At 41.4% G+C, this 25397-nt stretch overlaps 2 protein-coding genes across 5 annotated transcripts in view; one reads left to right on the top strand and one right to left on the bottom strand.

The window, feature by feature from the left end:
• Positions 1-62: 62 nt before the first annotated feature.
• Positions 63-20087, top strand: man2a2 (mannosidase, alpha, class 2A, member 2). 3 transcript variants are annotated; one of them, XM_084933016.1, is made up of 23 exons: positions 63-204; positions 1372-2358; positions 2742-2999; positions 3104-3248; positions 5578-5749; positions 5963-6090; positions 6437-6610; positions 7062-7248; positions 9246-9423; positions 9751-9953; positions 10428-10610; positions 10762-10876; positions 10975-11045; positions 11168-11333; positions 12327-12563; positions 12794-12916; positions 14364-14478; positions 14721-14854; positions 14934-15075; positions 15403-15536; positions 16319-16513; positions 16622-16735; positions 17158-20087. In XM_084933016.1, exons 2-23 carry the CDS (start codon positions 2227-2229, stop codon positions 17308-17310), a joined length of 3459 nt encoding a protein of 1152 aa, XP_084789142.1. In that variant the 5' UTR covers positions 63-204; positions 1372-2226; the 3' UTR covers positions 17311-20087. The 3 variants fall into 3 exon arrangements, with proteins under 3 accessions (XP_084789142.1, XP_084789143.1, XP_084789144.1); XM_084933018.1 differs by adding an exon at positions 15787-15864 and having other exon boundaries at positions 99-2358; XM_084933017.1 differs by having other exon boundaries at positions 63-2358.
• Positions 18996-25397, bottom strand: part of furinb (furin (paired basic amino acid cleaving enzyme) b) — a 93496-nt gene continuing 87094 nt past the window's right edge. For both annotated transcript variants that reach the window (XM_084933021.1, XM_084933022.1), the window contains exon 16: positions 18996-24452. In XM_084933021.1, coding sequence (XP_084789147.1) covers positions 23746-24452 — 707 coding nt within the window. In that variant the 3' untranslated portion in view covers positions 18996-23745. The remainder of the gene's footprint in view (positions 24453-25397) is intronic.

The following is a 25397-nucleotide window of genomic DNA, read 5'->3' as shown; positions in this document are numbered from 1 at the left end:
ATAGAAAAAGCTACTTTCTAAATGTTTATTTTACCCAAGATGCTGGTCAGTCAGCAGCACACACCCCCTTTCCTCCCATCAGCCTTTGCAGCAGCTGCTCAGCGGCGCTAGCTGCTAAGCTAGTTTAGGTAATCTGTCAGCCTGCAGCTAAATCCACGTACACTGCTGGGCTTTACACTCTTCCGGAATACTCTCCTTTCATGGGTAACGTCAGATTTTATCATTATGAGACAAGGTGCCAAGGTCGTACGCAAACGGTAGTCGAGGTTTCGGGCAAAAGTGAGCGGTTAGCAGGGAAATATCAGCCAGGTATTGTCTTAATGTTATCAGTCAATACTTGCTATCGCCCGTAATCACCGACATAAATGTTCAGCGGAACAAAACGACAGATGTAACAGCTGTTTATCCTAATTTATCAGTAGCTTCCTTTGCAGTCCTCATACTAACCCTTTTCCGACACTTGAATCGAGTTCACAGAGCTTCTAGTAGACGTAACCTGATGGTACATTTGACAGCTAGCGCTAGCTTTTTTTATTCGTAATTTTTAACGTTAGGCAGTAAGTATGATAATTAAAGTTTGACAGTCTCCGTTAATGTGGCTAAAATATTAATTATTTTTTGAATAATCTGCTGTCGTGTGTCTGAGCTTGTGGGAAATAATTTCCGTATACAAATATTTCACTGCGCTTAAGTTTAAAGCAACCAAGTGTCTTTTGGCTAGCTGCCCGGGGATAGCAAAAGTCTTTCAAGTTAAACCTTATCACACGCGTCAACCCTCGGTCAGTATAACGAAACGTGCAATTTAGGGAGGATTTGATTTTACATGTACATACACGCATTGACTGTGATGGCTTCTCTAGAAGCTAACTCTTTATATGTCGTCATGTGAACAGCCTTAGGATCAGCTCTGCATTTCCACGTTGTCACATGAATGAGGGACTGTGGTATGCTCCGTCGGGCATCCCAATAAATAAACCCTTTCATGTGGGATGTACTCTGGCCCAGGTAGTCTAAGGAAGAATCTTCTTTCTTGTTTTTCCAGTCAGTCTTAGCAAATAAAAGTGCCAGGTCATTATCCAAAGTCCTTGCGCTAATTCTAAAATGGTCCCAGCGTACAAAGGGACCGGATTATGATCGTGGATTTGCACAGAGGAAAGCAACACCCGTTACCGCTGTAAGGAAACCTGGGGCTTTCCATTTGGATGGATTTTCTCCCCCTTTGTCAGCTTTACTTGTCAGATCCAGAAAGAAATATCTTCTAACAGAGACCTCTTTACTAGTGCTTCTTTTGCTCAGTGACACACTGTCTCTTAAAAAGTTTGGCTAAATGTCTATTTTGCAAGTTTTATTAATCTAAAATTTCCCTAACAGCTGAAGAAGACCCTCTAATGTGATTTCAACTTGGCACTTGTGATCAAGGACAGACTCGCTGTCCATGCTGCCACAGTGGATATGCAGTGACTGCTGCTGAGAGAGGAATGACATTTGTCTCATTGTAATTCCTGGAGCTGCTTTGGGAACAGTTTGGGCTTGATTAAAAAAAGCAAACAAAAAACCTAGAAAAAAACAAAGTTGCTGCTCAGAGCCAAGTTGGTCTTTTTTTTCCACAGCCTGCTCTTTTACACTTTCACTGCCTAGTGCGCAAACTGTTACGGCCCTTGGGGCCAACTGAGAAAAAGGGGACTCTAGCTGTAGTGGATTAGACTCTGCCGTGGAAAAGGGACTGGACCAAGAGAGCAGGCCCACAGCAACACGCATCATGCTGTGGGTACACTAGGTTCCCTGTCTGAACCGCTTCTGTGTGGCACTTTTCTTTTTCTTTTCCTGCAATCTCATTGATTTGGATGGTTGAGCACAAGGGCCACTTTGAAGGAGACCACCGGTGGCTGTGGTTTGGCCAGAGCTGTCAGACTTCTTGCCAGCTATTACTGATTTAGTACCCTTGTCCACTGCTACTGCTGCTGTAACCTCTTCACTGTGGTCTCCAACATGGTGAGTGGAGGCTGGAAGCATCACAGGAGTGGAACTGAACCATTAATACTGGTCTAGTTGGTTATTTTCCAACCTTTTTTTTTTTCCTTCTTCTTTATCTTTTCTATTGTAAATGATTGCATTCCAATTTTCTGGACCTTTTCCTCTGTACTGAAAAAAAAAACCCTAAACTTCAGTCAAGGTCATTTTTTAAAAAAAATTGAAAGCCTGGAAAGAATATCGCTTCAGAGGAGGATGAAGCTGAGGAAACAGGTGACGGTGTGTGGAGGGGCCATATTCTGTGTGGCTGTGTTCTCACTTTATCTGATGTTGGATCGAGTCCAACATGACCCTGCACGGCGACAGAGCGGCGGGAACTTTCCACGGGTAAGAGTAATGACCCTTTCTGCAGCTTTTATTATAGCACATTTGTCCTGATTTTATTTTACTATTTTTCTCCAGTGATATACTACGAGCCTTAAGTCATGATAAGAAACATTCCTGCTTCTAAGGCCCGACTGCTAATTAGTCTAAATATGTTTCACCCTGTTTTTTTTTAAATTTACATATAAATGGACAGCTCCAATCATGCATTTGTTATAATATAGTTATTTACTGGTTGATATATTTTAAATGTCCTACACTCCTTTGTTGATGTTCCTAAATCATCTGCTTTTTACTCTTAAAGCTATAACTTGACTACACTAATAGAGCAGAAGAATGCTAGTTTGATCTCTTGTGTTAATCCATATTTTTGTGTCTGTTTTTAGAGCCAAATTTCAGTCCTGCAGAACAGGATTGAGCAGCTGGAGCAGCTCCTGGAGGAAAACCATCAAATCATCAGCCACATAAAGGATTCTGTGATGGAGCTCACAGACACAGGAGCTGTCTCTCCCAGTGGCCACCTGCCATTCAGAAGTGCCAACGGTTCCTGGGTCCTACCCTTCGATGGTCGTCCCACTTTCCTTGCTGTTAAGCCGCAGGATTGTCAGTTTGCTGTAGGCAACAGAGATCAACCAGACGTCCAGGTTGGCCAGGCCTTTTGTGTTGTTGTAGCTACTGTAAAAAAACAAAAAAAACTTTAAGAATATTTTCGGGGTCTTAGCAGTGAGCGATAATTGTTTTATTTTAGATGCTGGATGTGTACTCCCTCCTCAAATTTGACAACCCTGATGGTGGTGTATGGAAGCAGGGCTTTGACATCACTTATGAACCTAATGAGTGGGATAACGAACCACTGCAAGTATTTGTGGTCCCTCATTCGCACAATGATCCAGGTGAGTTACGTAAACTTTACTGAACATGACTGAGCGCTTCTTTAAAAGTTGGCTGCATCAGATTGTTTTTTGTGAGACAGTCTAAAACACGTCTGAGCAGTTTGTTTCAATAGTTTGGTACTTTAGGACTTAACTGAGTGGGAGGCTAGTTTGTAGGGATGCAAAATTCATTCAATATTGGATTCATTTGTTCTCATTATTATTAGCATAATGCTGACATGATTGACGGCTTAGCAACAAACAATGGAATTAGGAAGATATTGCCAATGGAAAACTGGAACAATTCATAGATGGGATTGGCTGAGATTATATTTTAGACTGACATTTCCATTAAGTTTGTTTACCCGCCTGTGCCACATGCTTGATAACTTGACAGTTATTGATATGTTGACAGGCCAGAAAGACCTGCAAATTTTGTCCATCAGCAGTGGGAATAGGTTTCATTCTGAATTGCATTATTTAAAACTTTGCTGAAAAGTTATAAACATGTGTTGTATGCAGCTAGACTGGTGATTTAGTTACAGAAATAATCTCAGCTCTTATTGAAGAGACATGAAAGCAGATCTTATCTGAATTCTCTTAAAGCAGAGAACTGATATTAAGAGTTTAAAATGGGGTTTGCGAAGGTTTGCTGACTGAATGCCAATTTAGAGAGTGAGTAAAAGGCACATATCAAACACTTGAAGCTGTTTAAGCTTCACAAATGAACTTTGAACAGTTTTGTAAGAGTCAGATTGGGATTTTTTTCTACAGTTATCCTTTTTCACATGGAACACACAGCAAGGAGTAGACTTCAAACACATTTGCACAACGGGGAATATTGTGTTTCACTTGGTGAGGGAGCTTCCTGTAGCGAGAATGCAGGAGGCAGCGCATGATTTTCTTGGAAGTTGTCATTTTATGCTAGGTTAAAGCTTTTTTAAAATTATTATGGAGGTGTTCTTTTTGAAACCAAGAATATATAAAAAGAAGGTTTAGTCTGCTGTGATGACTAGGACGGAAAAGTTGAGTTTGAAGGGAGTCACGGTATGAAATGAGCTGTGGCTCAATTAAATTAAAAGTAGTGGAGAAAGTAGGAAGGAAGGCAGTGCACTCTTTCGCTGCGCTCGAGGTGAACCAGCGGATAGGGTCCTGCACTTTGCAGAATCCAGAGTTTAAAGTAAGAATGTGAAAGAAAGGGTACAACAGTGTTCGTTTGCTTTCCACAACACTAAATGTGTTTATTTGTCAACACTTTGTCTATTGCTTATTTATGGAAATTAGTGTATACTGAATAGAATAGTACCTAATTTGCAAAATGACATTTCAGAAAAATTGTAATACAACAAAATAACTGCCCTAATGTCAGTAAATAAATGGAGAATTTTCATAGTGATATCTGCTATTTGAAATACTAGTTCCTAGTAAAAATGTATGAAATTTTACAATGCGTAGCTTTAAAGGTCATTGTTTTGGTCATACTCCACTCACACACTCCACATATGCCAGACTTTACAGTTTTATTCCTCTCCATATTTTAAAGGTTCACATGTCATCCAGGGTCTATGTTAGCGAGCATTTCCTCTCAAAAATGTTATGTTCGTGTCGAAAAGTGACAGTACTTTTTTCCAATACTTTCTGATTTATGAGCTTCATTTCAGATCACCTCTTTAAAAAGCCTTTTACATGTAAAAGGCTTTTAAATTGTAATATGTGATCAAAATTATTACACAGATGTGTATTGAATCAGTACTGAAGTATTGAAGCTGACTGTTCCCAATATTTACATTTCTCTTCTCTTCTGTATGCAAATTGGCACGTAGCTTGATAGGTAATGTCTCATTCGCATAGTTAGACATAGAAATTTCAGAAAACCTTTCATGCAAAAAAACGATTGTCTTAATGTAAGCAGTCAACTAGGGAAGTTTCTGTTCACCTCTAATGCATTTCTTCTGATTGTGCATATTTCCCACATGATGTGGAACTTTAGTCGCTATAAAATGTATTAGATTACAACATGCAAAATAGATATCCTAGAGGAGCTTTGTGGGCTGCAGTATACTATTGCACATTTAAAATGCAAAGAGAGTGCTTTTTAGTCACTTTTCTTAGAAACCACTTTACTAAAAAGGTTGTAGAGGGGAACAGCTCTAGTTGAATAAAACATAAGTTTTATTTTTGATCCGTGACAATCCAGCACCGAGTCTCTTTGCGTGCGCTTTCTTCACGGCTTTGTATCAGCTCTGTTTGGATAAGCGCGGGTAGGAGTGAATTATTTCACAGTGTAATTTGTATGAATGTTTGCCAGTGGCTGTGCAGATTGCTCAGATTTGTCCTCTTGTGTTGTTAGGTTGGGTCAAGACTTTTGACAAGTATTTCACAGACCAGACACAACATATTTTAAACAACATGGTGGTGAAGCTGGCTGAGGATCCTCGCAGGAAGTTCATCTGGTCTGAGATTTCATTCTTCTCCAAGTGGTGGGAGACTGCAGATGTACACAAACAGGAGGCAATGCGCAAGTTAGTCATAGCTTTGTGAAGCACACAGCTTTGCCTTTTATTTTTACTCAAAAACAGAGAATTCAATGAGATTTCTTTGATGTAGACTGGCCCTAAGTACAATATGTTAGACTGTGAAATCTTAAAAATAGCTCATTATCTCCTTAATGTGACTCTCCTTCTTTAGGGCTGGATTATCCTCACCTTGCTGTCTTAATCCTTTCTTTTTAACAGACTGATCCTCGGAGGACAGCTAGAGATTGTGACAGGAGGCTGGGTGATGACAGATGAAGCCAATGCCCATTACTTTGCCATGATAGACCAGCTCATTGAAGGGCATCAGTGGCTGGAGAGTAATCTAGGTAAACAATCCTTCAAGACATTTTATTATTATTCAGCGGATATCATTTATATTCAGAGTAATGTTGAGGTAAAGTTCAAAAAGTGTCATACTGTCTCTGAAATTTAAGGGCTTTTGCCTTCATTCTAGTAAAAATGTAAAATTCTATCACTCCTCACACTGCTTAGTATTGAAATCCTAGCTCATCATCCTACATGCAGCAGATGTAGCCTCTAACTCAGTGGGTGCTCAGATGCTTTGTGCTAGTTTCACTGCATCCCACTGAGAAGAGTGATTTCCTAAAAGATGTATTCCTCTTTTGTCCAAGCATAAACCTGAAATACTTTGCTTCCTGCTTGCTGTCATAGGTATAACTCCTCGCAGCGGGTGGGCTGTAGACCCGTTTGGTCACAGTGCTACTATGCCCTATCTACTGAAGAGGGCCAACCTGACCAGCATGCTCATCCAGAGGATCCACTACTCCATTAAAAAACATTTTGCCTCCACCCGAAATCTGGAGTTTATGTGGAGGCAGGCATGGGGTGAGTGGACCATAACAGCTGATGTCATCTGATTCATGTGCTTATCTTTGTTAAGCTCATTGCCGAATGAGTCATGGCACTCGCTATGGCATTTGAAAGAGGAATTTTTGGAAGGACAACCAGTGGAAAATGGCCTCAGAAGAGCTGCCGTCATTATTTTTTCCGATTAAACTGGATGTCTGCCAAAGATTTACTGTTCATTAGATTTTAATTTGAAAAATTAGATATGCAAGATAATATCAATATGTTACTGTCACTATTTAGGGAGATTTGCTCTGTAATTAAATACTGTCCAGTGTTTTAACCAGTGCAAGGTTTTGAAAATTAAACTGATAGCAGTTCTAGAAGCACTGATATGCGTGTGATCATCTTTGCTCAGAGCAAAATGTGCTCTTTCTGTCAGTGTTTCTCATGCTAGTGCTTTGTTGTCCTTACTTTGCCACCCTAACAGACATGGGGTCAAACACAGACATCTTTTGCCACATGATGCCCTTTTATAGCTATGATGTACCTCACACCTGTGGACCTGATCCAAAGATCTGCTGCCAGTTTGACTTCAAGAGGCTACCAGGCGGAAGGATAAATTGTCCCTGGAAAGTGCCACCAAAAACTATTGTGGAAGCCAACATAGCAGAGAGGTAAGTCTTCACTTTGTGGATGCTCACCGTGGAGCAAAAGATTTCATGCTTAATTTTTTTCTGGGTTAGATCTGTAGACCAGACAAGTGATGTATTAGCAGAATAATCAATAATGAACATGCTGTTATTTAATGGCTCAGTATACAAACGGACAGAGATTTGCAGAATATATGAGTGAGTCATGACCATATATGGGCTGTAACACGTTACTGTAATCTGGTTACTTTTTCAAGTAATGAGTAAAGGGATTACTGTTGCAAAAAAGTAATTGGATTACTTTTACTTTCCCATAAGCATGCTGCATTACTGCATTACTAAACTGTGATTTTTTTTTTTTTTTGTTTGTGAGAGTGTCTCACGACTATGACGTTCGAGCATGCAACGTCCGTGGCAGAAACAGTACTGACATTACTTTAAGTTTGATAAATGTTAAAACAAATTTCTTCAAGTCAAACACTGTTGCATATAATTTAAATTTTGCTTGATGCAATGTGCATGAAGTTAAAAGACTAAAACTGATAAAACAATTTTTGAAAAGAGACTTTTTGATTTGATTCAATTTTATATGATGGATTGTGTAGAAAAAATAGAACTGGGCTGAAAGGTCCATTGCTTTATTACATATTTAGGTTGTGTATCATGTTTTTAAAAAGTAGCTAAATAATAAGTAACTAATTAGAAGTCATCAGTAATTAGTAACTAACTATTACTTTCAAGTAACTTGACCAACGCTGGTCATGACAGCTGTAAATTACAGCTCTAACATACTCTGCTCAGTATATTGTTCTGACCTTTACATAAAAAAATTGGAGTAGACTAAAATGCTTGTTTTTTGCATAACATGCAAAAAACAAGCATTTTTGTTTAGAGTATAATATGTAACTTTTGACATTGTGCTGCTTTTCAGCCCAGCAACACACAGCCCAGGTTGTTTCGCTGTTGTTGCAACTCTATTTTCTTTAATGGTCCCTTTAAAAATAAACTCAGCTTGAAGTTGTGCCAGTAACAATAGTCAGAGAGGTTGGATGAACAGAGGGAACCAGACATGGGGCCAGATTTACTAAGCTGTACAAAAAGCGCAGAGTACAGTGAAAAGTTTTAAATAAACTTTAAAAACGAGTAATTTCAGTAATGAGCAAAACAGTCCATGTGATGCGGCACGGAACAACAAACAGGCCAAAGTCCAGTTTAAAAAATTTTTTTTAAAATTTAAAACCTGCAGATTAACATGTTAAAACAGATTTAATTCATTTTAGTTATTGTGGTTTAGTAAAGATAGAAATGGATAAATATTCATTTGTAGCACATTTGTAAACGATTGAAACTGGGTTTACAACTCATTCAATCACAATCCACACAGCATCATCACAACAGGTTAAAGATAGATATCCAATGGGGCAGATTTCACTGGCTGACTGGCCCTGGTCACAGCTGGGATCCTCAATCTGCGTCTTTTGCTGGCGTTTATCGTGCTGCGTCACATATGCTTCTCTCAGGGAACAGCTGGGCAGTTCAGACCAAGGAATGACAGTGGAATGAGAGTTCATATGTTATGACACATTAGAGCAAAATCTTAGGTCAGAAATTGGTTGGACCAGGTGTGGCCTTGGAAGTGCTGATAGCTGTTTGCTGGATAAATCCTGATAGGTTAGGGTTAATTTTTCAGCCTGACAGGAACAAAAAATCCATATGCAATAAGGCAAGGAGTAAAAATGATTGTCCATGCTGTGTCTGTTGCTCCTTTGGCTCTCAACCTTTAGCAAATCTGGGACATGGAGTACTGATGCTCTTGCAGTAACATTAAGCAGCCTTTCAAGGACCTAAAGATTTTTTTCAGAGAGGTGTTTCTGTGGAGAATACCTCCAGGGGTAATTTGATCATCGTTCCTCTTTCCAAGGTCATAGTGATTTCCTAGAAAAGTGTCTTATGCAAAGCATAGAAGCTTGGATGCCAAGAAATATGTCCTAAGTGTCCCCTCTGCCTTTTTTCTCAATCAGGGCACAGCTGCTCCTGGATCAGTACCGTAAAAAATCGAAACTCTACCGCAGTAAGGTGCTCCTTGTTCCTCTGGGGGATGACTTCCGCTACGATAAAGCCCTTGAGTGGGATCAGCAGTATATCAACTACCAGAAGCTGTTTGACTACATGAATTCTCACCCTGAGATGCATGTACAAGTGAGAAATTTATTTGTCAACTGTCACAAATCTTATAGCGAAATATTTTTTTCCTTCCCTCCTGTATTACATCTTCTTCTTCCATCTCAGTGTGTAGTGTACCAAGTAGTTCAGCATTCAACCTTTCTCATGGTAATGAATCATGCAGTGGTATTTTAACTCGCTGACAGAACAAAGAATCTGTCACGACTTGATGTCTGGTGCAGAAGATGTCATGTAAGATGAAAGGCACATGCCTAATGTTGAAAGGCTTTTTATTTCTTGTGTTCAGATGTGTTTGAAAGTGGCCATTTTTTTTAAAAAAGTACATGTCAATCGGCTCCTCAGGCACAATTTGGGACTCTCACAGACTACTTCAACGCCGTATACAAAACAAACGGTGTGGCCCAGGGATCCAGGCCGGCAGGCTACCCGGTGCTCAGTGGAGATTTCTTTGCCTACGCAGACCGTGAAGACCACTACTGGACTGGTTATTTTACCTCCCGACCCTTTTACAAGAGTATGGACCGCGTCATAGAGTCCCATCTCAGGTAAGGCAGATTTAATCACTATTATTGCTGACTTCAGATTTGGGGATGTGTTGGTTATCCTCTACTGGTTATTTGGACAAATTTTGGAAAGGACTATTTTGCACTGCAAAAAAATTAAGATGTGGACTCCAGTGTAAAGGGACCTACCTGTGTCTTTAACTTCTGCTATACAAATTAACATGCAGAACAAAATGCAGCATCAAATGTTTTTGGCCAAGTGACTGTGAGCAAGTTGACACTTGCTCACAGTCAAAAAAAAAGAAAAAATATTGGTCCTTTTGCTCTCTAACCAATCACTGTGCCTATTCACTAAACCAGCAAAAACTTAAAGTCCAACTGGAAATTTTTGTGATGAATCAGTAGAGATCTTATAGTTTGGCCACTGCTGTAGTCAAATAATGTGAACGCACCTTTAGCTGACTAAAGGTACTTTAAAGGTCTCCCTCGTGATAACTATATGTCACTGTCCTTCAGGGGGGCAGAGATCCTCTACAGCTTGGCGGTTGCAAATGCTAGGCATGCGGGCATGGAAGGGCGTTACCCGGTTTCAGATTATTCCCTACTAGTGGATGCCAGGCGCTCGGTCGGCCTCTTCCAGCATCACGACGCCATAACTGGCACAGCAAAAGAAAATGTTGTCATCGACTACGGCACCAAGTAAGAAACGAAGGGAGTTAGGACGATTACCATCTCGCTTTTAATCTCAAGTCTCTTGTGACTGGCCTGTTCGATACAAATGTGTTGCAAATAAGAAGGTGTCTCCTTGAAGTGCAGCACTTAGCCATTCATTCTTTCTCATCCTACCTAGATTACTGCGGTCACTTATTGGTCTGAAGAGAGTGATCATTAATGCTGCTCATTTCCTGGTGATGAAGAACAAAGAGTTTTATCGCTTTTACCAGACGGAGCCTTTTCTGGAGACGGTAACTGCAAACTTCACGTACAAAAAACAAACGGACCTGCATATTTGTGTGTTCTTGAATATTCACTGTGCTTTCTGTGTTATATTTTCCTTCTACAGGATGACAGGCGTGCTACTCAAGACTCAATGCCTCAGCGCACTTTAATCGAGCTGGACCCTGCAGGACCAAGGTATTATCTGCATCATCTTACATCTTTCATCCCCCCTGCACACCCTCCCGCCTTCTCTTTCACCTACTCCTACACCATCCTGTGCTCATAATTGCTTTTTCCTTTTTTTCCCTCCCCATCAGGTACCTGGTTATGTTCAACCCAGTTGAGCGAGAGAGGCTATGCGCGGTGACCGTATTGGTTAACACAGTCAGGGTTCGGGTGCTTACTGAGGATGGACAGACGCTTCCCGTACAGCTGAGTGCTCAGTGGAGCTCTGCGAGTCAGATGAGTGCAGAGGTGTTTGAGGTAAGGCACTGACTTCATTAGGATGCTGGTTTCTGCATAGCGATATTGGCATATCAGTAGCACAGTAGTACACAGAGACTCTCTAGAGCCACAGAACAGACTCACAACACAATACGAAGTCATTATGCTCAACTGAAAAGAGAATAACTATAAAGACATTGAAAAGCTGCCAAGTTAGATCAGATTACTATCTGATAACGTACAGGAGGTGGACATTTGTGCATTTAAAGTGGGAATATTTTGCTTTTATGTGAGTATAAGTCTTATACAATAGATTTTACAGTGTTAGACAAGTTTAATTCTCTGTGTGTGTTTACTGTAACTTGGCCAGCGGATGAAACTCCACGAGATAATAACTGCATACATGAGTAAAAACAAAAGGCAAATTTTAAATGCCACGTTTTTGCACATGCCGTCGTCTTTGTGACAAAATGCTGAGTCATAGAGTTGGGGCAGCTGTAGCTCATTTGGTAGACTCATGAGGTTGGTGGTTTGTGCAGCTTTGCTCACTGTGTTTGTGTTTTGAAGAAGAAATTAAGTTGCTTTAGAGAAAAGCCAAGAGGATGTACTGTATGTAAAGTATATGATGTGTGTTTTAAAAGCACTTAGTCTTCTAAATAAAAGTTTTACTTCTTTTTCTCTATTTACCTGCAAGTTGTTACTAGGACAGATGTTCTTTTTCAGCTATTGAAAATTACATAAAAAATAAACTGCCTCAATCTATTAAATCTTAAGGTAATTGAATTTTAATGCTTTCCACCAACAGAGGCTAATGAATTTTCATTTTAAGCGCTTTAGTCAACACAGTCTCTCATAAGATTTTAATTATAGCACTGTTGCTGATATGTAAATGCTTTTAAGTTTTAATGAATGCCTTGTGGTCAACGTTTGCATTCCTGTGTAACACGAAGAACGAAGCCAGCATTTTAAAACACAAGCTGTTTGTGTTTTATTTTTGTTCAGAATTAAAACTTTTCTCAATCCCTGATCCAGGCGACATTCATGGTTCGTCTCCCGCCTCTCGCTCTGGCTGTTTTCCATCTGTATGACTCTCCGGACTCACCCATGACACTACGTTCGGACACTCTACTCAGGCTATCTGGTCGGGGTGTTGCCGCCCGAGCTGTGGACCCGCTTCCTGTCCGCTCTCAGCAAGCCGACTCTCAGACCTTCTACATCAGCAGTCAGTCTCTAACGCTAGGCTTCTCTGGAACCACCGGCCTGCTGGAGGTTTGTATTTCCTCTCCTCTTACTTCTGTTTGACTTTGTATCTGTTAAAGTTTCACTGATCTGTTTCATCTTTGATCTGGTGGAGGAAAAGGCCGTGAGTTTGATTTGTAAACAAATCCTTCCCGTTTGATCAAAGTGAACATGCTATGTCTTGTTGTTGCAGAGAGAAGCTTTAATCTCTTCTCTAATTGTTTTTTCCCCTTCTGCTCACTCTCTGTTTTCATCTGCAGAGTATCAAACGCAAGGATGATCCTCAGGAAGTGAAGGTTCAGATGCAGTTCATGGTGTACGGCACTCGTCCTTCTAAAGACAAGAGTGGCGCTTACCTCTTTCTGCCAGATGGAAAAGCAAAGGTATTTACTTGACTCTGTCACATGTTTACTTGTCTCTCTAAAGCCTTTGATCGAGACTCCCCTGTGTATACTGTCACAGTGTCGTCCCAGGGAGCTCGGGGCAGGAATTCAGGCAGACTGGGTACTGCTTCATTTTAGCTTGATTTAAAGACAGTAAGAGCTTAGTTGCTGTACTGTATCTGCAACCCCAATTCCAAAACAGAATACAACGATTTGCAAATCTCATAAACCTATAATTTATTCACAATAGTACATAATATATATATATATTTTAGATGTTTAAAGTGAGACATTTTACTCTTTCGTAAGAGATATTGGCCTATTTTAAATTAAATAGGCCAACTACAGGATTCAAAACAGTTGGGCCATGTTTACTGTTGTGTAGCCTCCCCTGTATAAATGTCTGGGAACCAGAGGTGACCAGTTTCTGCACATTTGGGAGATAAATGTTGTCCCACTCTAGCTTCTCAACAGTCCTGGGTCTTCTTTATGTTATTTTTTTATTTCATGATGGACCAAAACTTTTCAGCTGGTGAAAGGCTTGGATTTTCAGGTGTGGAGATGTGGACATGGCTTTTATTTTCATTGCACAAAATGACCAGAGTGCAAACTGCCTCCAGGGCAAAAACAACTGCATAATTCTAACACGACTCCATGTCTTTGCAAGCATCTGCAGAGACAACATGCTAACACAAAGCTAGACAAGAGCACAGAGTGATGTTTAAGTTGAGTGAATGCTGACCCCAGCCCAGCCCAGCAGAGTGTTAGGGTTAGAGGTTAGGGCAGTCAGGTGGTTGCCTCCGTTCCTGTATGCTCATGTTTCTGCAGCACAAACACTGTGGCGATCACTTTGAAGCCTCTTTGTGCTGGTTTTTGACTTTGCTTTGTGTTGTCAGCTTTGTCTTCATATGTAAAAACTAAAAGAAAGATCTTAAGTGTGTCCTCATCAGGATTAGGGACTGGTGTGTGTGTGCGCGCAACTGTGGTCTGTAGATTTATACTGTTAACTGGCAACCGTGACAATGCATTCAAGGTAATTTTATGGAATAACAAGAAAGTAATTTAACAAGTAGTGTAACAAATACCTTCTCGGTCAAGGAATCAAGTAAAGAATGTGATACATTGTTTGAGCAACAACCCAACACTGTGCATGATAATTTGTGGCTGGCACAGTGTTCAGAGAGAGCGATTTCTTGAAGTGTTTCTGAGCTCATACTGAGTGACTGAATCATGCCTGTTTTTAATGCACTGCTGCCTGAGGGCCTGAAGATCACACAAATTCAGTATTGGTTGTTGGCTTTGTCGCTTGCGCACAGAGATTTCTCTATATTCTCTGAGTCTTTTGATGATATTATTTACTATAGATGAGGAAAAGTTCAAAATCTGCAATATTACATTGAGGAACATTTTGAAATCGCACTGTTTCACCTTCCTTTTACTCTTTCAGCCTTACCACCAGAAAGAGCCACCTGTGGTGCGAGTTGTTGAGGGGCCTCTTTTCTCTGAGGTGGTGGCACACTACCAGCACTTTCAACAAACCATCCGCATCTACAATGTGCCAGGTAGTAACTACTCAAAACTGCTTGGTGGATTGAGCTCAAATTGGCTTTGCCCAGGCTTTTTATGTTTAAAGACACCAGATGGTAGAATACAACAACAGCCAATATGTTTAACAAAATGACAATTTAGAATTTAATGAGATTTTTTTTTTTGGAGTCTGTTGACTTTGTTGTTTTTTAAGCGTGAGGAAGTCTTGTTTTTAGTGAACATTTCCATCTTCCTCTGACTTGTTTCGCATTTTCAGGGGTGGATGGTTTATCAATAGACATCACCACCATGGTGGACATTAGAGATCAGACCAATAAGGAGCTGGCCATGCGACTGGTCACTGACATCCAGAGTGGAGAGGTCTTCTACACAGACCTCAATGGCTTCCAGGTCAGTAGCATCATGAATAAAGGAGAAATAACAACTTGTATTCAGATTTATTTGAAATGTTGCGTCTGTTTTCTATTAGATGCAGCCTCGCCAACACTACCTGAAGCTGCCCTTGCAAGCCAACTTCTATCCCATGCCCAGCCAGGCGTACATCCAGGATGGCAACTACCGCCTCACGCTGCACACGGCTCAGGCTCTGGGTGTCAGCAGCCTGGAGAGCGGTTTGTATCCTGTTACATTTTATTCAATAATGTGCCATTTTTCTTCATTTAATCTTTTAATGGAAGTTATCTTTGAAACGTGTGGTATTTTTCTTTGTTTACTGTGCATTAGGACTCAAGCACTTAGCTCTCCCTCTTCTCCCTTAAGAGGTTCTCAGAGAGTGAAACCGTTTAAATCCGCACGTTTGTGCGCTGAGCTAATCCTTTTATCATCATTAGTAAAGTTTCTAAATGACAGATAGCTCAAAGTGTTTGCATCTATTGACTCAAGTCTGAAAGTTCAATACGTGAGCTCAAGCTGTTGTCTCTGGTCCGCTCTCCCTTCAGGCCAGCTCGAAGTGATTATGGACCGACGACTGATGCAGGATGATAATCGTGGGCTGGGTCAGGGCTTGAAAGACAACAAGAAGACGGCCAATCGTTTCCGGCTGCTGCTGGAGAGGAGATCAGCCAGTAACAAGGTCTGTAAGATGACAGCAGCGGTGGTCTTTCCAGCACACCATAGCTGGCTCAAGGAATTGAAAGACTGTGCAAGGTTGTCGGGTGCAGTGTGTGATTTGTTCTCTGTCTGTGCTATCTGTTAACACCTTTCCTCATATTGTTTTCCAGTACTCATTACCAGCCCATCTGTCTTTTTGGTATCCTCTCCACTCTCTAATTTTGTTTCCCTTCTCTTCTTCTTTCCCCCCCCCCTCACTCCATTACCTTCAGCACGATGGCTTCTTTGCCAAACTCTCGTCCTTGTTACGTTCTTTTCTCTCTCCATTACTGAGTGACCGAGTTCAAAAGGTAAAGCTGTATCTTTAGTTATGGCTCATAGCTCCAGTTTTTTCCCCTTCCTTCCACCTCACAGTTGTAGCCAAACCAGTTCATCTTTATGACAGCCCGACTGAAAGAAACAAATGATATCATTTATCAAGTAAATGAATGCACATTGGCAGAGAATGGAAGGCATCGGTTGCAGTTTTATCATCGGGCTCTCCATCTAACCTGTCGATCATACGGGGGCGAAGTGTTGCCAGAGACGATGCATGTGATTTAAATGTTCACATCATAAAGTTGTGATTAGCACCGTGTCTGTCTGGACTAGAATTAGAAATACGCCTCCTGCTCGGACAGAGTAATTAGAGCCCGTCCCTCATGTAGTGGCACTAGAGCATCTCTAGAGGTGACTCAAGATGCTGTAATAGTTCTGCAGTCGTTTATCACAACTGTTTTAAAATCTGACTTTTCCCTCCTGCAGATGACTGACAGTGCAACAACCAGCTTCCCATCTGTACTCAGTCACATGACCAATGCCATGCTGAACCATGAGGTGTTGGCCTTACCCATTCTGCCCAAAAGACGTGGCATCCCTCCTCTACAAACCTTTGCTCCGCTCAAGTCCATCCTCCCCTGCGACCTCCACCTGGTGAACCTCCGCAGCATCCAGAGCCAGGTATAAAGACACATTTAAAAAAACAACAACACGATTTTCACAAAGTGGAAACTTTATTTTAGACATTTCATACTTTGATTCGTTTTTCGTGTGTTTGCATATGAGCAGCAGGACCCCCTGTCTCCCTCTCCGTACACCGCTTTGATTCTTCACCGTCTCGCGCTGGACTGCAACTTCGAAGCTCAGAACCTCGGATTCAACTGCACCACCACTCAGGGACAGGTCAGGGTTGAAACTCACACGGAGGATAAAACTACTCTACATTTTTGCATGATAAGAGGTTTATTTTGTAGCATATTTAAGTTCAGCTGCATTGTTATTTCTGTCATATGTAACTTTTTTTTTATCCTGCCTAATGACATTTAAAAAGAAGTAATTTTGACTCGACTGCCAAAGCATCTGTTGATTAAAGTAGTCCTTGCGACAGAATCCACGCTGATTGTGAGTACACTGACAATGATCAAATAAATTTTTTTATTGGCAGCACTTTTTACTGCTGATAATTACGTAGTCAATTTTGTTGATGAGTCTCCTGTAGATGTGGATTTTTCAGTTCATCTTGTGCTGTGTTGCTTTTGCTTAAAAGAAGTCTCCTGTTGTCTGTATTTTTCTCTGAAGCTCTCCTCCTTCTTCTCCCTGTCCAGCTGAGCGTGTCGGCTCTGTTCAAAAACCTGGACCTACAGCTGCTTCAGCCCATGTCACTAACTCTGATGCACTCCGGCACGCCTCTGGCCAACAACACCACCATCACCCTCGATCCCATGGAGATCTCTGCCTTCAAGCTCAAGCTGCGATAAGAACGGTGCCGATCAAAAGAAACCCTCTAAGACTCCTCGGACCAACAACCACCTCCCACGCCGAGCATGGGCTGGCAACGGAGGGGTCTGGGACTCTGTTTTTTTATTTTTGTTTGTTTTAAAGTAGAACCACAAACGCTACAGGAGAGATAGGGTCCACTGTAACAGGACTGACTGCACAGCAGGGGGCAGGCGATAGCCGTTACTGCAGACGGCTCAAAGAGCAGCAGAACCCGGGTGAACTTTTAGCTGTTCCAAAATGACAAAGACGGCCAGAATCACTCATCAGATTCAGCCGGGTGTCTGTTCAGTGTCGGTGGTCGAAAAATTAAGGGTTCTCCTTTGCAAGGAGTTTCTTTTTCTATCTCTGCTTCATCCTGAACTGAACTACTGAATGTAAATATTCAAAATGACGACAAAAAAAAAGAGCCTGGGACGCGTGTCACATCAGAGTGCAATTTGCAAAGCTTTATTTAGAAAATGGGTTCTTAATTATTTTTTTTCCCACGTATGCAGTGAAGATGAAACAGATCAGTGTTTTGATTTTGAACCGTTATAAGGTTGACTGACATTTTTTTTCCCCCTCCTTTTTGACAGTCTCAGTTGCAGCAAAGAGAATGTGAGGTCTTTTTTTTTTCCTCTCATATCTCAACTCACCAGGAGACAGAAGCTGCGAATCCTTATGGTGCCCGATTCCCACTTTGGTCACTATGTGATAACCGTGCGATCATTAATCATACTGGGTGACTGTTTACCTGTCCACTGTTTCCCCTTGTAGATAGGAAACTTTCTTTTTCCTCTTCCTGAGCTTCCTCTTCGCAGATGAAAAATGTGTGGAAAGACTGTGAATTTCAAGCTCCCGTTGGTCGTTCCTGTGCTCGTACTTCACTGTTGAGAGTTTGGGCTGTACCATACTGTATGCAGTAGAAGATTAGACAAAGACTATACCTCATATATACCATGCAGCAGATATATTGGTACCTGTGTGTCTGTGGAGTATGTTTATGTGAATATATGAAGGTTTGTTTGTTTGTTTTTTTTAAATGGGAGCATTTTCGAGGTGTACACTTTCAGGGACCATCCATAATACTGTTGATTATCATTAGTTAATGTGGATGTCTGTCGAGCAGTGCCTCATTTCACTGAAGGAAAATAATTCACATTGACGGGAAATATCAGAAATGAAGTGGTCAGTTCATCCGAATTATAAAAGCAAATACTTTTACTTTTTTATACTTCTAGTGGTGTGGAAACTCTTGAAGGATGTTCTTTTGTTTTGCACCTTATATGAAGAAAAAAAAACACAACTCCAAACGATCAATCAACTGAGGCTTTGGAGGTATAATAATATGTGGCCATGCAGGTTGTTTTGAGAAATCTGTTCAGGGCTTCTATTACGTTACTTTCATTATGGCAAGGCTGTAAAACTATCATCACCATTTCCAGAGCCCAAGGTGACTCAGTTTTATTGCACTTTTTGTTTTGTGCATTGCTCTGTCCAGATTCCCAGAAATATTACATTCATTAAGACTTCGAACTGTAGCAGATAGTGCTTTAAAAAGCTAAGTAGAAAAGAATGTTTCTCAATTTTATTTTATTTTGTTTCATCTAATCATGGATGGCACAGTGACTATTACGCTCCAAAATGTCGCTCAGATTTCTGCCACACCACCCCATTACAGCTATTTTAATTTGATTTTTGATTTTTTTTTTTCCCCCCATTGACTGCTGCTTTAAAATTGCTGCTGCAATCTTGTCGCAGAAACAAAAGAGCACGGCTGATTTAGAGTGTGAATGTGAGACCTTCTCAGCTGCGAAATGCTAAAACTAAATTGTGGATCGAGGCTCGGGAACGCCCCCGAAAACAAAGGGGGGAAAACATTTACTTTGTTTTGTTATGATTGCTCGGTTTGGTTTCATTATTTCCTAAAAACTTGTTGTCAGTATACTGAGCAGAAAACAGGAAGCCATAAACATGTAGCATATGTTTTATTAAAATGGGTCTGGGAGCAGAATTTCATTGACATTTAAGAGAGATCTCCAAAGCTCGACTCTTAATACAAACACTGCCTGCATAGCCACGTACTACTGAAGTCCAGTTATGCCTTTGGTCTAATTTGGGTGAACTGATCCCCCTCCAATCCCCAAAACATCAAGTCTGTTTCTTCAGATGAGCTGCACTTCTTTGTATTTGATCTCCACAGTGTTTCTTACCCCAAGGCTGTCTCCAGCCTTTCCTACCCTTATTTGCGCTTTCACAGCATCCATAGATGATGTCATCAGTGTCCAAAGCTTAGGACAGACATCTCGTAGCCCCCCACCTGTGTCTTAGCCTCACCATGTCGCGTCGCTTTACCCCGTCTCTATATTCACTTTTCTTTCCTTTTTTTCCTCCACGGGAGGTCTGCTGCTTTTTGCTGCTCCCGCCACAATTCAATACTTTCTGCTCTGGCTCTCACGGTGAGCGCCGCAGAACCCTTCTCTCCCCTCCAGCTGTGGTTAACATTTCTGTCAGCAGATTTCACTTCATCTCGCATCGCACTTTCTCCCCGGTGTCTTATAACCTTGTCATAAACTTCTCCCCTGCTGTTTCGATGTGCGTCTGACTTTCTGTGTAAACGTCTTTTTCTTTTTTCTCTCCTCTCTTGTAGCACTGTTTTTGTTTGTTCAGAGGTAATATATGAAAGTCTCTACTTGCATTTGTTATTCACGGGGGATTAACGCTGCAGAAGAACAAAAAGAGATGGGACGCGAATAAAGATGAAAACACAAAGTTAGCCTTTTGTAAAGGCCTCTCTTTATCTTCAAATACTTCCACCCCCCCCTCCCCAACGTTTAATTCATTAATTAATATCTGGATAATTAACATGCTGTTCCTAAATAGATTAAGTGATGATCAGCAGGGGGCAACATTGAGTCGGTGTAAATGTCTGTGGATGCTGTCAGTCAGAGAAGTGCAGCGGCATATCAACCCTCTTAGACTGTCCAATGCTTCACTTGTCAGCAGTCGGTCTCCCGCTCGGCATATCTGTCAAGGCGAGCATTAAAGTTCACACTTCAACTCACATGTAGTTAAAAGCAGCAGGAAGTTTTCCCATGTTTACCACTTTGAGGTGAAGGTGTTGATGGTATGGTTGACAGCAGTGAGCAGGAGTCGAACATAAAATGCTTCTTTGCTGCTGTTACATAAAAATGGATCAGGGATCTGGAAAAATAGTGCCTCTCCTCGCATTTTGAAAGGGGGGGGGGGGATATGACGGGTGACTTTATGATGTTCAGCACCAGCACAGATAACATGACCTGCTGGAATAATGAGGCCCTGAGTCCAGAGCATTATATTGTGAAATCAACTAATGAGGAGCTGATTCGTGAGTCCCGTTTTAATTAAGGGAATGTGTACTGTTGCCAAGTCTAGTTAGTAGACAGCATTGTTGCAGTACATGGCAGCTAATTACTACAAGCTAAAGGGCAAGGTGTGGGGGAAAAAAAGGACAAACAAAATACCCACTCCTACACACGAGTAATGGCGGTGTGACTGATGGAGACAAAGGGCTTTCAAATTCATCCACTTTTTCCAAAAGGTAAAAAAAATCTACAAAACGATTTGCACACGCAATTGGTTTGGATTTAAAATGCAAAACGTGACATGCAGGGAGTGCTGAATTGTGCAGCGAGTTCTCCCGGCAGATCTAATTATGGGCCACAAAATGAATGTACCTTTACCCATGAACCCAGTTACCTGCATCTCTGTAGAGAGGGGGGGGCAGCTGCTAATGAACAAAGCTGCTGCCGCCGCCCGCCTGGTGTTTTCCCCCATGCATACAAACCTCCATTTATATTAATTTAAACTTTAAGGGGCCCGCTACGCTGAAGCTTGAGGGAACAGTTTCTTGAAGGCGTTCTTGGCAGCTTTGCTCACTGCTGCAACTGGATGGCAGGCAGGAAAAAAGAAGGCTGGCACTCTGTTAAAGCTCAATGCCAGGAGTGAAGGAAACGCAGCGGCAACACTGATATATGACCATGAAGAAGCGAGGAACCATCTGCTCTCTCTGGGATGTTTGTATGTCAGGGGCTGAATTTAAGATGCATTAAAAAAAACTATAAAAGGTTTCAACCCTGGCAGTAAAAAAACAGACCTGCTTTACAACAGCCAAACTCTTTTTTTTTTTTTTTTTTAATTAATCCAGCATGAAATTAATCTCAACACATAACATCCATCATCAGTTAAATAGTAAAAAAAAAAGGATTAAAAATAAAAACAAACATAGAAAATTGAATCATTATCTTCTGATTCTTTTAATCACTAGCCAATCTGGTCTTTTGGATCCAAAGGCTTTGATTTGGCCATGTAACTGCAAGTGTACGTCGTTATAGAGAGAATATAAAGCATGAATTTGTCCTTTTATGTTTGGTGTTCACAGCAGAAAGGGAGGAAGCTTCACTTTGATGAAGATGTTCTGAAAGAGAAGCCCCAAAATCAATATAAAGCACACTCTGGGGGGAAAATGAAGAGAGAATTATCTTGTTTCTCACCCGCAGTAACCAAGTGGCACAATGCTTCACCAGGTTAGCCAAGCAGCTTTTGGGCTGAGTGGTTAATGTCATTAAAAAACAGTGCTGCTCACTGTAATTCGGCACATTTCTGTGTGATTGATGTACCATCTCTGGTGTCTGCGCTGCAGTGGAAATTCCCACTGAGGCTTGATTGAAAACAGAGCATCCTCCACAGTTTCCTGCTTATCAAACAACCTGCGGGGATGTTTTATTATGCTGTCCCAGCGCGCTGCAGAAATCCTCAATTTAAAGTTTCCCTTAGCATTAATGAACAGCGAGTCAACTTTATAACCCCTGGCCTGCAATCTGTCAGGTCTCTGATGAAAGATAACAACAGCAATATATTAGAAGTCCACCTGAAGTAGAGACCAGATGTTTGTATTTGAGACAAATTAGATATGCCTTAGATAAAGTAATGGAGTAAAGGGCCAATCCACACATTTCTACACACTGCTTGGCACATGTGCTTCTCAGCCTCTGAATAAGGCATTTACTTCTGGAGGTGCTTTGCTAAGCCTGAATAAATTAATTACTGTGATTCCATCAAGATAACTCCGAGTTCTGATTAGTTTTTATGCTAGGGGGCGCTGTTTTTTTCTCCCCCTCAGGAACCATGCATTACCAAGTGCAGATATATAGTTTAAAATTTACAGATATTCAGTTCGACACTAGTATTCATCAATTTGGGGCCTTGACCTACAAATGCAATCCAAAGTTTGCAACTTTGTCTATAAAAAGCAAAAACCATACCCAACTTGAATTTGAGCTCCCCTTCAAGGTCAGCTTGACCTTCTCGAGAGCTTCCAGCACTCCCACTATTTTTTTTCTTAAGTCACTCCCTGGAGCTGCCCTTTTCATCACGTGTCTCGGCAGATTCATCGCGACCTCAAATGCCTCAAGTAAACAACTTGCCTCTCAAACTGACCAGGATGTCACATAAAAGATCATCCACAGTGATGAGAGCAAAGGGTTACAAACTACAACCCAAAACACCAGAATGCACTTTTCAGTGGAAGTGCCCGAAGGCGCTGCATCAAGCCGCGAACACAACCACGAGCACAGGAACACTTTCCTGGTGGTGTGGACTGTGATTTTATCACCCTTGTCTCTGTAATGCTATAATATCCTGAGGCATCAGAGAGAAAATATTCCAATAAAAGCCAAAATATTCTAATCTTCCTTGTTTACCTTTGCACGCCTGCAGCATATGGCCACAGGATCATTTTGAGTTTGCACTCTTCTGCAAAATTACAATTCTAATTAAAGCACCATTTTTAAAAATTTTTTTTAATAAGTGGAGGAGATACAGCAACCGTCACAGACGCACAGGCGGTCAGAAGGAGAATTCTAGTGGCTGATCAAAAATAGCAGTCGCGCTGAATGCACTGCATTGTTGCCAAATTTAAATAAGGTATGTTTATTTATTCTAGGTGGAGTTGCACAACGTCATGGTCATGCCTCTTCAAAACTCAGGATATCTTGGTCTCTGCTGCTTAATATTAGACCATTCTGTCTCTAACTCTCTCCTGTTAGGTATCCAAGCTTTAAGGGTGTGGCAGTACTCATTTTCTGGAAAGCACTCTGAAAAATATTTCCAAAGTAAATTAGTTGCATAACACATTTAAATGGTGACAAAGCTTATCAATACAACTGACATCAATCAAATAAAAGATAAAATACATGAAAATACACATGAAGCATGTAGCAAATAAATACAAGAAAAAAATGATTGGCTCTTTTGCGTTTGGATGGGGTGCTGATGGGACAGTAAGGCCTGCGCTTTGTGTTTTTCTGAACCTGTGCGATTCTGCTTCACGAATCAGCTCCGTGCAGTCAGACCTGTCGTCGTGTCAGACACCACAACAGCAGATGCAGCTTCAGCTAGATTGAGCTCTGCGTCTTAATAAAAGCTGTTCTCTCGCTGTGACCGTCCACTTCCTCGCTGTCTGATTCAGACTCGTAGGCAATCATGTCCTCATCTGCCCACACAGTGGGGATTCCCTTGTAGCATATCCTTGCCTTTCTCTCCCGTCCCTGCCGGAAGCCAAAACCAAAGCCCACCCGCACCCCGTTCGTCTCTGAAAATCCAGAGGGCAATTTGGTCCTCCAGGCAGAAGCGCCACCTGCGCGTAACTGCAGCAAGAAGAAGACCCCGACAAAGGCAGCCAGGATGAAGGCACAGCTGAGAAGGGCCACGACGGCGGGGAGTTGAGTGGACGGAGCTACAATGAGCCCTGGGGATTCCTCAGCAACTTTGCTGTCGTGGTCTGCTGCTGCTGGACTCGCATCTTCTGGCTGTGCTCCGTCACCCTGGAGTCCTCCAGTTAGAGGGGATTTTCGCTGGACTTGGTTCTGGTGCAAACAGGAGGTGAAGACCAGATGGCTGTGAGGAGGGCAGGACAGGCAATCTGCAGGCCCGGTGCCAGAGCAAGTGAGACAGGCAGGACTGCAGGGCAGGCAGGCCTGGACGGAGGACAAATCCACCCAGTTCTCCAGAGAGAGGTTGAGGAGCTGCTGCCCCGACGTGAAGCCTGGCGGACACAACTTCACACAACCCTGCAGGAAGAGGGAGAAGCCAGGGCTGCACTCTGGATGGAGAGGGGCAGATTAATTAGTCAAGAGGGCGTTTATGTCATAAACACAATGAAAATAAGACCTACAAATGATTTCTTAACTTTGAACCACATACCGTCAAACACTGTTTAAAAAATAGATATATATATTTGTGTATTATTATCACTCCCACTGCACTGTGTATTTTTACTGTATATAGTAACCATTTGTACACAGTATAGTATTTTTGGCATTTTTTGTACACCATTTTTCCTATTTTTATTTTTCTAATACATCTTTTTCACCCTGTCCCCTGCGCACAAGTGAATTTCACCAGTGTGGGATTAATTACAGTCCATATCTATGTCACTGCATGTAATTAATTGGAACTACATTTCTTACTTGTTAATGAGATAAAGAAGCTATAAAGCGTCTTCAGTCTATAAAAACCATAAATAAATATGAAATATATTCTACCCTAAGACAGCTAATTTACAAAAGAACACAAACAGGCAAAAAAACAAGTGTTAACAATTATTTCAGTATTTCCTCCTTTTGTCCTTTGTTGGTTTCTCCAGTCAGAACTTTAGACTTAATTTGAGGGAAATTAGCAGGCAACTGAGGAAATGAAATAAAAGCAGTAATAACTGTAATGTTGATTTTACTGAAGTTTTTGAAATGTCTAAAATGATTAAGAGGAAAGCGCCTGACTCGAAACATAAAATAATTTTTGACTTCGTCTGCTTTTCACTGAGGAAGTCATCCTTGCTGACAACATGCACCTGAGGCACTGGCGCAGTTTAAATCTCCCCTGCTGCTCGCAATACGTTCCACTCTTTGATATGACATATGGCAACGTGCGTATTCATTGTGCGCACATAAACAGATGCGCAAGAGGCTTGTAAATTGCCAATTTGTATTCACAACATTCACTTTTCACAAACTGAAATGCTCAACACAGTCTGACCCAAAGCCTGTTT

This window comes from Perissodus microlepis, chromosome 7, assembly GCF_051167445.1.
Source record: "Perissodus microlepis isolate ML-2025 ecotype Zambia chromosome 7, ASM5116744v1, whole genome shotgun sequence".
NCBI classification, from domain to species: domain Eukaryota; kingdom Metazoa; phylum Chordata; class Actinopteri; order Cichliformes; family Cichlidae; genus Perissodus; species Perissodus microlepis.
The sequence above is the reverse complement of the archived record's forward strand: the minus strand, read 5'-3'. Positions and strand labels throughout refer to the sequence as shown.